Source organism: Oryctolagus cuniculus, chromosome X, assembly GCF_964237555.1.
Source record: "Oryctolagus cuniculus chromosome X, mOryCun1.1, whole genome shotgun sequence".
Taxonomy (NCBI): Eukaryota; Metazoa; Chordata; class Mammalia; order Lagomorpha; family Leporidae; genus Oryctolagus; species Oryctolagus cuniculus.
The window spans coordinates 90791247-90803589 of NC_091453.1; the positions used below are offsets into that span (position 1 = coordinate 90791247).

Consider the following 12343-nt stretch of genomic DNA (forward strand, 5'->3'; position numbering starts at 1 on the left):
CACCACAGCGCCGACCCCTCAGATGATTTTTTAGAATGCATTAATAAACTATGATTTGAGGATTTAAAACCCTAATGTTATATGTAAAGCCTCATTTCTATAGACTATAAGATACTTTTTCTTTCACTTCTAGCCTGTCAAGAGAAGTCACTACTGAATCCTGTTCCTGCAACATTTCTGGGTAGTGGGACATTGCTAGCTCAATCCTTGCCAAAATCCGTAAAGGAGTGATAAGCTTCATGTCTCGCACTTCTGCCATTCTGCTTATTCTATGGCTTGAGGTCATCTATAATTTGGAGCCAGGGTGATTATCCTATTTTGCCTTGGTTCTTTGAGGTGTTGGTACAACCCCTTCTCTCTTTTTTGGAAGAAGACAAGACTGTCTATATTCCATCTTCTTGGCCAGTTCTTCCACTGATGTATTACTTTCAGCAACTAAACAATCAATTTCTTCTGTGATTCCTTTTGGGTTTTTCAAAATACTAAGAACAGCTTTCTGTAACTCTGATATTGCTGTTGCCTCCTTTTTAATGATTTCTTCATATGGCCCAATAACATCAAAGGTGCCTTTACTTGCCAAGAAGTTTTCTTTGCAGATCCAGAATTTAGCGATACATTCAAGTCCCAAAATGCTAGACAATGTACTAAGTACACAGCTTTGGGGCCAACACTGTGGTGCAGTAGATTAATCCTCTGCCTGTGACGCCGGCATTCCATATGGACACCAGTTCAAGTCCTGGCTGCCTCTCTTCTGATTCAGCCCTCTGCTATGGCCTGGGAAAGCAGAAGATGGCCCAAGTGCTTGGGCCCCTGCACCTGCGTGGGAAACCCGGAGGAAGCTCCTGGCTCCTGGCTTTGGACCGGCGTAGCTCCTGCCGTTGTGGCCATTTGGGAGTGAACTAGTGGAAGGCAGACCTTTCTCTCTGTCTCTCCCCTCTCTGTAACTCTAACTTTCAAATAAATAAATAACTTTTTTAAAAAAGTACAGTTTTGTCCTTTGTTGAGGGTTTTTTTTAATAAAGGACAATATACAAAAATGTACGAAGACTACTGGAGAACCATGGGAATAGTGAATTACCCCTTAGCTAGTAAAGATGGAATTACTAGCGGTAGACCTGAGGGACAGGAAAAAGAGGCATTACTGGAAGTTGGAGACAGAGCATATGTGGAAAAAGCCTCCTAGGAATCTTGGAAAAAGGGACCCTGCCAGTACTTGATGACACTGCAGGGAACAAGCTGCGAGGACAATTTCCAGACCACACTCTCCAACACAGGGTCCCAGAGGACAAGGCCGTCCTTTGATGTAGTTCACATGAATCAGACATCCCTGGGACACAGAGCATCATAGTTAACAGTGGTGTTAACAGGATGGGTAAATGGCATCGAATCTAATCTAATCTACTCTAATCTAAGGAGCAAGGGTCATCTTAGTAATACTGGCAATTTTGTCCATAGTGGAAGAAGGGTAAAGGCGTATTGTTCTTTAGGGGTTAACTCTAGCAGAATAAATCTGCCTGAGCTGTTATATAGAAATAAGACATGTATCTGGAGGGCACTGACTGATAATAAATCATGAAATGCACTGATTAAGGGTATTTTTAAAATATTTATTTATTTATTTGAAAGTATTACGCATAGAGAGGAGAGCGAGAGTGAGAGAGAGAGAGAGAGAGAGAGATATCTTCCATCCAATAGTTCACTCCCCAATTGGCCACAAGCGCTGGAGCTGAGCTGATCCAAAGCCAGGAGCCAGGAGCTTCTTCCGGGTCTCCCATGCGGGTGCAGGGGTCCAAGGACTTGGGCCATCCTCCACTGCTTTCCCAGGCCACAGCAGAGAGCTGGATCAGAAGAGGAGCAGCCAGGACACAAACCAGTGCCCATGTGGGATCCCGGCACTGCGGGTGGCAGCTTTACCTGCTATGCCACAGCACCAGCCCCAAGGGTATTGTTTTATAAGCATGGGTCTGAGAACCTATGGAGCAATTTGAGCCAGCTTGTCAACTTCGTTGACAACAGTGAAAACGATTATTTTCACCTGGAATATGTGAACCTCCCTGTCAAAGGCCCTGCTATTAAGGCTGGCTACATAACAAGGATATTCCCACATAACCAGCAGTGTGTTCTATGCATACATCAGTGGTTCCTGGTACAAAAGGAGTGCATCTTACCAGGGGTCTTATAGAGAGGGAGGACTACTGGGGTTCATACCTGGTCACTGCAGATCCATTGCAATGAGACACCTTTTGGCTATGATGTATATCCTTGATGCTGCCACTATGCTGCATCCCATTTTCTGCAATAAAGTGTAGATTTGCAAGTACTGCATTTTGGGATCCCATGAGTTTTGTTTAACAACAGAACTGGTTGGCTGACACAGTTATCATGACATCTAGAGTAGGATATACATCATATTAAGGGATATCTTACCTTTGCTTTTGTTTATGGGCACAATTTGCTCTAAAAGAGACTTTCAAGTTCTGAGAAGGAGATACATTAATCCTTCCTTTATGGAATCTTATTCTCAGGTTCTGCTTTATACTTAGAAAGCCCTTTATCTCTCCCTCCAAAAAATAGAAGTGCTACAACTTTTTCCTTCTGCTTACCGTGTACTTTACACTTAATATGAGTGAGCTCACAATGAATACATAAATTAGTGGTCACTAGCTGTTGGTGTAAATCAGAATTACCTATGCAGCCTGTTAAAAATGGAGGTTATAGAGCTCCACTCAGTGAATCCAAAGTGCTGATCAGGAGTACACACTTTTAATGAGGTCTTCTGGTGATTTTAACATGGCAAACTAGCAACTTTAAAAATGTACTAACAGAGACCAGCATTGTGGCACAGCAGGTTAAGTCACTGCCTGTAACACCAGCATTCCATTTTAGCGTGGGATCAAATCCCTGCTGCTCTACTGCCAATCTAGCTACATGCAAGTACAGGGAAGGCAGCAGAAGAAGCCCCAGTGCTTGGACCCCTGCCATCAATGTAGGAGACCATGATGGAGCTCTTGGTTCCTGGATTCCTCCTGGCCCAACCCCAACAGTACTAGACATTTGAGGGAGTGAAAAAGTGGGTGGAAGTTCTGTCTTTCCATTTCTGTTCTTTTGCCTTTCAAATAAATTAAACACATTTTAGGAAATGCATTAATAAAATGAAAAAAGTTTAAATTTGTGGCACAATCTCATGTATATGCTGTTTCTTTTAGAACTGCAAATAAATACTGCTGGAGAAGTAATATATGCAGGGAATGATCTTGGACAAAAACTCTTTTTTTTTTTTGACAGGCAGAGTTAGACAGTGAGAGAGAGAGAGAGAGACAGAGAGAAAGGTCTTCCTTCCGTTGGTTCACCCCCCAAATGGCTGTCACGGCCGGCACGCTGCACGGATCCGAAGCCAGGAGCCAGGTGCTTCTCCTGGTCTCCCTATGCAGGTGCAGGGCCCAAGTGCACTTGGGCCATCCTCCACTGCCTTCCCGGGCCACAGCACAGAGCTGGACTGGAAGAGGAGCAACCAGGACAGAATCCGGCACCCCGACTGGGACTAGAACACGGGGTGCAGGCGCTGCAGGCGGAGGATTAGCCTAGTGAGCCGCGGCGCCAGCCAGACAAAAACTCTTGACTATTATTATTTAAAAATATATTAATAATCTATTACTTGTCAGGCAATGTGCTGGGTTCTAGGTGTACCAGAATAAAGGGCAGATGGTGTTTTGTGAAATAGAATCCACTGTGGTTTTTAATTTTTAAAAAGCTGCACTCCACAATCATATATAGTTTGTTAACTATAACCCAAGGTGTGCACAGGGATAACTGTACATAACAAAAACTCAAATCTCACTAAACAATACTCTTCTGCATGCCTGCAATACAATCTAATATTGCTATCCATTCCATCTGTTCTATTCTATCCTATTTCATTAAAAAGCATTGGATATTGGCCCACGGAACTTAGGCTCTGCCAATGTAGGGATGCAGTATGAAAATATGGGTCTGTTTAGTCACCTGTGATGTGTGTCTTATATAGCACATGTATTTGTCCTAATCTAGACACATATTTAATGAAAAAGTGGGAAAAGTTAAGCCAAGGAGAATTTACAAGTGAGTGTTTCTCAAACTTTAACATACACAAGAATCACTTTCAGATCTGTTAAAATGAAGATTGTGATTCAGTAGGTCTGGGGTAGGGACCAGAATTCTGCATTTCTTTTTTTTTAAGATTTATTTATTTATTAGAGAAGCAGAGTTACAGACAGAGAAAGAGAGAGACAGAAAGGTCAGTCTTCCATCCGCTGGTTCACTCCCCAGATGGCCACAACTGCTGGAGCTGCACTGATCCGAAGCCAGGAGCCAGGAGCCTCTTCTGGGTTCCCTACATGGGTGCAAGGGCCCAAGGACTTGGGCCATCTTCTACTGCTTTCCCAGGCCACAGCAGAGAGCTGAGTTGGAAGAGGAGCAACTGGGACATAAACCAGCACCCATATGGAATGCCAGCGCCACAGCCGGAGGCTTACCCTATTACACCGCAGGGATGACCACAAAATTCTGCATTTCTAACTCTCTATCAGATAGTGCTGATACTGGTGGTCCATGGACCACAGCTTGAGTAGCAATGTTCAAAGAATCACAGATGTGAGTAGATGTTTTATTGATCTGGTAAGGCAGAATCTGGAAAGTATTTCTTAGAAGAAAATTCCCTCTAAGGAAAGAATCCAGTGGACAAGGCAGAAAAGAACAGCAGTGGCCGGCGCCGCGGCTCACTAGGCTAATCCTCCGCCTAGCGGCGCCGGCACACCGGGTTCTAGTCCCGGTTGGGGCGCCGGATTCTGTCCCGGTTGCCCGTTTCAGGCCAGCTCTTTGCTGTGGCCCGGGAGTGCAGTGGAGGATGGCCCAAGTGCTTGGGCCCTGCACCCCATGGGAGACCAGGAGAAGCACCTGGCTCCTGCCATCGGATCAGCGCAATGCGCTGGGTGCAGCGCGCCAGCCGCAGTGGCCATTGGAGGGTGAACCAATGGCAAAGGAAGACCTTTCTCTCTGTCTCTCTCTCTCACTGTCCACTCTGCCTGTCAAAAAAAAAAAAAAAAAAAAAAGAAAAGAAAAAAGAAAAGAAAAGAACAGCAGTGTGTGCCATTCATATTTTACCCCAGTCTCCCACATCCGAATCTGGTGCAGAGATGGCTGTAAGCAATGCCATTTACAAATGAACAAACACAACAAAGAATTTTTTGCTCCAAAGTCCAAAATCCATCGGGGTCAAAGCATCACTGAAGTGTTACCCAACTGAGTAACTAGGACTCTAAGTGGAGGCTTTATCCACACTTCTTGTACTTGTTGCAGAGTGGGGCGGGGTTGGCTTGGCTCAGTGAGAACTCCAGAGACAGCAGCTGTGCTTGGTTACCTTGAGCACCCCAACCCATGAGCAGCACTGGAAGCCTTAGGAGGGTTCACGACTTGGGAAGGGGCACAGTTCCCTGCCGACGTTATGCTACCCAGGGAAGGACAGCACCTACATTGAGTTTCCAGGACTTACTCCTCAGTACAGGTGAGACGGACGCCAGTCCTCCTCCAAGTGTCCGCTGGGGTCTTAGTTCTGCTGGTGCAGAGGAGAAGGTAGAAACCAACTCAATACACCTTGCATATTTTAGCTCATCTTAATCCCAATTTGAGAAATGATAAAAGAAATGCACTTGTGATAATTGCGGATGATTCCTTCAGAGGTAATGTGTTCACCCCCAGTGCACTCGTAAGGTCCCTTTTCATTTTTTGAACTTTTCTGATTTTTTATTATTTTGGAGGAGAAATGTGAACTGCGTTCATTAGGAAAAAATAAACAGATGAGTAGAAACAAAGAAATGAAATCACTCAAAAGCTCATAATTCAGAAAATCAGTTAACCTTTTGGTGATCAAAACTTCCTATTTTTCCCATACTTGGATGTACTTTATAAACTTACGATTTTTCCAAAATAGATAAATTCTGGAGATGACATTATAAACTGCTTTGTTTTTCCAAGAATCATCACATCTTTGCAATGCCCATGGGGTAAATTCCCTGTTGAAACAGAGCAAGCACTGCACTTGGGTCAAAAGGCAGGGCATCTAAAGCTAAGTAGTAGCATAGGGTTAAAGAACTGGACCTAGCAAATCTTACTACACGTAAGGGATGTCTTCAATGTCCCTTCGCGGGGCCCTGCAGCCTCCCCTGAATTCCCTTGGGCCCCTCGGGTAGAAGGGGTCCTGTAAATTTCTTTGCATCCACACGAAAGCTCCCAACTTCTGTTTGCATTTTCTCCTGTCATCCTCCACCTTAGCCATATTGTCAAATTCTCTGATCATGTCCTCATTGCTGAAATTCATATCGTGTATGGACTCTTTGTACTCCTTGAGATACTGAGCCAGCCCCTTGTTGGTTTTTCTTTTGGCTTTCCTGGGTACGTCGTCCTCAGGCGGGCGCTTTGCTGCAGCCCTGGTTTCACTCTCTGGCTTGCCCAAGCTCTCTGACTTGCCTCCCTCTTCCGCTTTTCCCTCTCTCCCTGCCTCTCCTCCTCCCTGGGCCTTTCCCTCATGCTCTGGCTTGTCCTTATCCCTCAGCCCGTCCTCATCTTCCGTCTTTCCCCCGTTCCCTAACGTGTCCTTGTCTTCCAGAGTAGAAGCTACTTCTGGCCTTCCCTCATCCTGCGGCTGTTCTTCGTTTGCCATCACGCCCTGGTTCGCAGGCGTTCCTCCATCTTCACTGCGGGCTGTTTCCATGTTGCGATGCCCCCTCCTTGTCCTGTGCTGGGGGTAGGGGCGGAGGGGAGGAGACAAAGAGGAGATGGGGGAGACTCAGGACGTGGGCACAGAGGCAGGTGCGCATCCGACTTCATCCCGCGCCCTGGGAGGGGGCCCCTCGCCTGGCCGGGCCTCCCGGTGCGCCGCCTGCACACCCCTCGCTCCGCACGCCTGAGCCAACCACCCAGTGGCAGGCGCTGCCACCTGCTCCACACCGGCCCGGCGGGGCAGGGCGCCCGCGCGGTGAGGCGGAGGGCACACGGGCGGCGGGCCCGCATTCGGCCCAGGCCGTGCCCTGCGCGCCGGCGACCCTTCGGGGTCCCCGCCCGAGCCTCCCCTGCCGCTGACCTGCAGGGATTCCGCGCAGCTGGCTCCTCCTCTCAGGCCTCCCGGGGCGCTGGCCACCACCGACGCGCAGACCTGCGGACAGGCAGGGCACAGGGGCGGGGACTGCGCGCTCCGAGGACTCGCAGGGCCTCGGTCCTGGGCACGATCCGGGCCTGCTCACCCCACGCCCCCCTCCCCTGCTTCCCCCGCACCCCGGCCGCCATGTCTCTTCGGGCCTCGGGCAGCACGCCGGGAGGCCTGCCCGGCTGCGTGCGGCGCCCGCGCCCCCTCCGCGGGAAGCAGCCTGCCCCTTTGCGCCCTCTTCGCCGAGGTCCGTGCGTCGTCAGAGGCGCAGAGGCTGCCGGGGGGCTTGTGGCCAGGGTGCCCGCGTCCCACTGTCGCACTGCAGGGCGCCCCCTCCCCAGCCCGCTCTCAAAGGGATGGGGGAGCAGAGGGGGTCGGGAGGGCAGCTGCCCGCGCGGCCGGGTTCCCCGCCCGGGTCTCTGCCAGGGCGCCGCGCGCTCCCTGGCGCCCTCCTCCCACTGCCCCTGCGCCTCCGCAGCCAGGGCTCCCGCTGCCGTCACCTCCATCCCCGTCCCGGGTCCGCGCCGGCGGCCGCCCCCACACTGACCTGCGGGCACGCGGGCCAGGCCTGCGCCTCCTGGGCCTTTTGCCGCTCGCCCGCCGCCCGGACCGCTCAGGGAGCCGGTTCTGCGCGGGCGCCAGGACCGGACCGCACAGCAAGTGCACAAACCGGCAACCACGTGACCGTCGCGTCACTGGAGCTCGCCCCCCGCCGCCGCGCCCCCGGACAGCCGCCCCCCACCCACCGTGCATAATAGATTTGGGAAGAGAGAAGGTGTGTCGTCGAAAAAGAGGAGGGGCAGGCTTCCTGGCCCGGAGTTTTTTTACCTAGGGTATGTCACAGCAGCATCATTTGCCCATTACTACCAGGTGTGACTGCTGATCAGAGAGGGTACTTAACTTTGCCAGGAGGCTCAGCTTCCGAATCCCACAGCCTGCTTTCTAGGAAAGCTCTGCCTGACTCTGGAGGACAGCCGCGGTTCTTGCCACGGAGCTGAGCTGCCACCCTGAGTGGCACTATTCCCTGTGGTTCTCTCCGGGCCGCCTCTCTCCTCAGTCCACAGGCTGTCTCCCCACTCAATCATCTCATTCATTTCCCCATAAACAACGATGAGTTCCAAATGTCTATTTGCAGACTTTTCCCTCCAGCCTCAATGTCCCAGAGGGACCTCAGTCCATTTCTCTCAAACTGATTTCAACAACTTCCTTCTTGCTGTCTTCACTGGCCTGCCCCCAAACTCAAAACAGCCTCCAACATTACACCTGTTTTTGTCCAGATAGAGAATGTCAGCCAGCTAACTGGAAAGCATTAAACTGTGTCTGAATACAGACTTTGGATGCACATGTTCATCACCACCGTTGGTTGACAGCACATTCTTCTTATTTTTAAAGAAAAATTTTATTTATTTGAAAATCAGGGTTACCCAGAGAGATAAGGAGAGGCAGAGAGAGAGAGAGAGAGAGAGACAGAGAGGCCTTCCATTCCCCTGGTTCACTCCTCAGATGGCTGCAACGGCCGCAGCTGCACGGATCCGAAGTCAGGAACCAGGAACTTCTTCTGGGTCTCCTACACGGGAACAGGGGCCCTCTTCCACTGCTTTCCCAGGCCATAGCAGAGAGCTGGATCAGAAGAGAAGCAGCCGGGACTCGAACTGACACCCTTATAGGATGCCGGTGCTGCAGGCTGGGGCTTTAACCTGCTGTGCTACAGTGCTGGCCCCTTGACAGCACACTCTTAGCATTGACTTCTGCTTGTGCCTTTTCCTTTTCCTTTCCTGCTCCCCTTCCCTTGCCTTTTCACATTTTTGAAATCACCATCCATCCAAAAAAAGTAGAAAATCACCAATATTGTGTGTGAACATAGCATCATATATATGCATGTATGTGTGGATGAATCGTTGGATTCTTCATATATGTGGATATATGTGTGCGTAATTCATGTCCCACAGCGGGACAGCTCAGCCTCTACTTCCCGTAAATATTTAACATACACTTCATCTCTCATTTGTCATGTTTCCCTCTGATCTTGTTTTCTGGGACTCTCACACTGTCATGCATTTTGGATGTCCATTGCATGATGATTTCAAGAAGCAGCAGCGCCAAGACCTTTTTGCACAAATCATTGGAGAAGCAGTGGCATCAAACACTTTTCTCACCACTACCCAAAAGGAAGCCAGCTCTATAGCTATTTTGGCATGGTCCGTTCCATTCTAACAATGGGTACCCTGCATGTGATCCTTGAAGGAAACATGTTAATTACATTGAATTAGGGGACTCAATATTGGTTATCACTGCTCATTTTATGGATGTAACCAAGTGTTAAAATGAGAACTACTCAATGAAAATGCATCCCACACACTACTAGACAAAACCACAAGAATGGAAATTAAAAATGGAGGCCTGTGGTAGGGTCTGTAATGAGCTTCAAGAATTTCCAGGTCCTAGTCTCTGGGACCTGTGTTGCGGATTTTTAAAGGTGGCTAAATTAAGGATTTTGAGATGGAGAGATTATCCTGGATTATCCAGATAGGCCCTAAACATAATGACAAATATCCTTATTAAAAAAAAGAGGCAGAGATATTTTATTACAAAAGAAGAAGGCAGTGTGACAATTAAAGTAAGATTCTGGCTTTGAAGATGGAGGAAGGGTCAGGAAGCAAGCAATACAAGCAGCTAAGCACTAGAAACTAGGGAAGACAAAAAATACATTTTTCCCTAGAGCCTTCAGAGGCACCAAGACCCTGCCAACAACTTTTGCCAGCCCAAGAATACTCATTTTGGACTTTTGATTTCTACCACTATAAGATAATTAATGTTTGTTGTTTGTAATTATTTGATACAGCTACATAAGGAAATCCCTATAAGGTTTACTAAATCTAGCTTACCTTAACATAAATATTGGTAATAATATATTGGTATATATTATTGGTATTATTCTTATTAAATTGGTAATAAAATATTGGTAATAATAGTGGTAATAATAATAATAACATAATATATATGTTAAATATTTCCAGTAAAGATTTTAATACTTAAGGATAGGTGTTTTTGGATTGCATGCAGTGTTATCCTTGAGAATTCACACACATAGAGATGAGTAGTGATACTTTTATTTCTACATGTGCATATTCCCAGGAAACATAAACATCTGATTCTCAGAAGAAAGAGGTATAGATTTTAGTTGAAGTGTCTGTCAAATAATGTAGACCCAATAAGTATCTGTTGAAATTATCTATCTATGGATCTATGAGAGCCATCAACCTTAATGCATCAAGAGGTATAGTTAAAAGGATAAAATTTGTAAACACTGCATGGAAGAAGAAATGTAAATGATCAATAATCACAAGAAAATGTGTAAGGATTTCATCCACCTGCTACATCCCTGAGAAGCAAATACCCATGATCCGTTAGCATTTCTTTCTTCTCCATTCTTTCTTTACAAATAGCTAAATGTTTATTAAGTTTAAACCATACATTATGTTGGAAGCACCTATGAGCTCCAAAGTGGAAATAAAAGGACAAGGGGTGAATATAATCTATGGGAAAATTCAAGGGTTAAATCTGAGATGAGATGCTTTCTCGTCTCATTAACTTTTAAATGTGCTCAAGTTTCAAGGAACTGAAGATTTTAATCCTTCCATGTATCCTTCATCTCCAATTAGTCATAGTAATTTTCTTGTCTATCCTTGCTTCTCTGTCTCTGTCTCCATCCAGGTCTCTGTCTCTCTCCTTATTCTCTTTCAAAGTCAAAATTCCAAAAATAGTTTACTACATTCCTATTAACGTTTGTCACTTCCCACTGACTCCTTATCACCCTGCACCATGGTTTCTGTTGCCATTGTAAGAAAAAGGGGTGCAGATTGGTGCCTCCTCACACAGGGCACCAAAAGTAAGAAAAAGGGGACAGAAACAGAGAGGAGACAGGATACGAACTTGCAGCCAGACAGAATTTATTCAAAGAAAATAAATTTGCAGAGGTTGATCAACTGCCAGTGCGCACACAGACTTGAACATGTGGCAGAGGGCCCAGACCCCAGTAGGATGGGCCTTTTTATATCTTAGGTGGGCTATGTAGGGGTGGGGGTGGAAGGACAGTAGGCAGACGTGAGCTTCCCCATATTGGTTCTTCAGGTTTGAACCACTGGCTTCCAAACCTGGGGGAGAATGGGGGGGGGGGGGCGGCAATAGTTAGTGAGACAGAAATGATCTCTTGAAAGAAGGCAGGGGTAATAAGAAGCTAAAATGGCAGAGGCTTCTGTCCTTGTTCCATCGGCTATAATTGCAATGAATGTGCTCTTGATCATGTCATAGTCTACCTTTTTGTCCCTGAGTCTAGTTATCTTGTATAATTATATCAACACACCGAGTAGTACCTTGAATATCTCCTAAAACATGCATGCTTGTGTGGAACGCTTCTGTCAATTAACAAGTACTTGATATTTTCCCAAGCTCTGGGGCCTGATTTACTGGGTACAAATTCAAGGTGTTCCACTCACTGACTGTGCAATCTTAGATAAAGTCTTTATTCACTCTCCTTCAGTTTTTCATCTATAAAATGAGAATGAAAACCATATTTACTTCATAATGGTGCTGTGAACGTAAACTAATCAAAACATTAAAACAATTAGCACTTAGTACATTTTAGTCATTTTATTCGTTTTTCTAGTGTTTATTTGCAGCCAGTAATTTTTTTCAGATTTATTGAGATATCATTGACAAATGAAATTTTGCATGTTTATTTTTTGAAGTCTTAATTCCTTATTTATTTGAAAGGGAGAGACAGAGAGATGGAGACAGAGAGATTTTCCATTGGTTGGTGCACTCCCCCAAATGGCTGCAACAACCAGGGCCTTGAAGCTGGAAACTCAATCCAAGTAGAACCCCAAATACTTGAGCCATAACCTGCTGCCCCCAAGGGTACACATTAGCAGGAAGCTGGAACTGGAAGCAGAGCCAGGACTGGAACTTAGGCACTCTGATATGGGATGCAGACATCACAAGTGGCAATAGTAACTGTCTCACCAACTGTCAACCCTTAAATTGTGTACAACATGTTGACTTGATATATGTACACACTGTGAAATTATTACCACAATCAAACATATTCATCACCTCACATAATTTCCTTTTTGTGATAAGAATAGTCAAACTCCACTTTCTTAAGAA

General features: G+C 46.6%; 1 protein-coding gene across 4 annotated transcripts; it reads right to left on the bottom strand.

The window, feature by feature from the left end:
• Nucleotides 1-3661: 3661 nt before the first annotated feature.
• Nucleotides 3662-7858, bottom strand: TCEAL2 (transcription elongation factor A like 2). Of its 4 annotated transcripts, none has more exons than XM_070066458.1 (3): nucleotides 7725-7858; nucleotides 7115-7186; nucleotides 3662-6767 (listed from the first exon to the last, which is right to left on the bottom strand). In XM_070066458.1, the coding sequence occupies exon 3, from the start codon at nucleotides 6743-6745 to the stop codon at nucleotides 6146-6148; it is 600 nt and encodes a 199-aa protein (XP_069922559.1). In that variant the 5' UTR covers nucleotides 6746-6767; nucleotides 7115-7186; nucleotides 7725-7858; the 3' UTR covers nucleotides 3662-6145. The 4 variants fall into 4 exon arrangements, with proteins under 4 accessions (XP_069922559.1, XP_069922558.1, XP_008271318.1 ...); XM_070066457.1 differs by having other exon boundaries at nucleotides 3662-6772; XM_008273096.4 differs by lacking the exon at nucleotides 7725-7858 and having other exon boundaries at nucleotides 3662-6772; nucleotides 7115-7251.
• Between the last annotated feature and the right edge of the window lie 4485 nt (nucleotides 7859-12343).

What these genes read in the sequence shown, in the direction of transcription:
- TCEAL2 (XM_070066458.1), bottom strand. Translation starts at nt 6,745, where the DNA reads ATGGAAACAGCCCGCAGTGAAGATGGAGGAACGCCTGCGAACCAGGGC.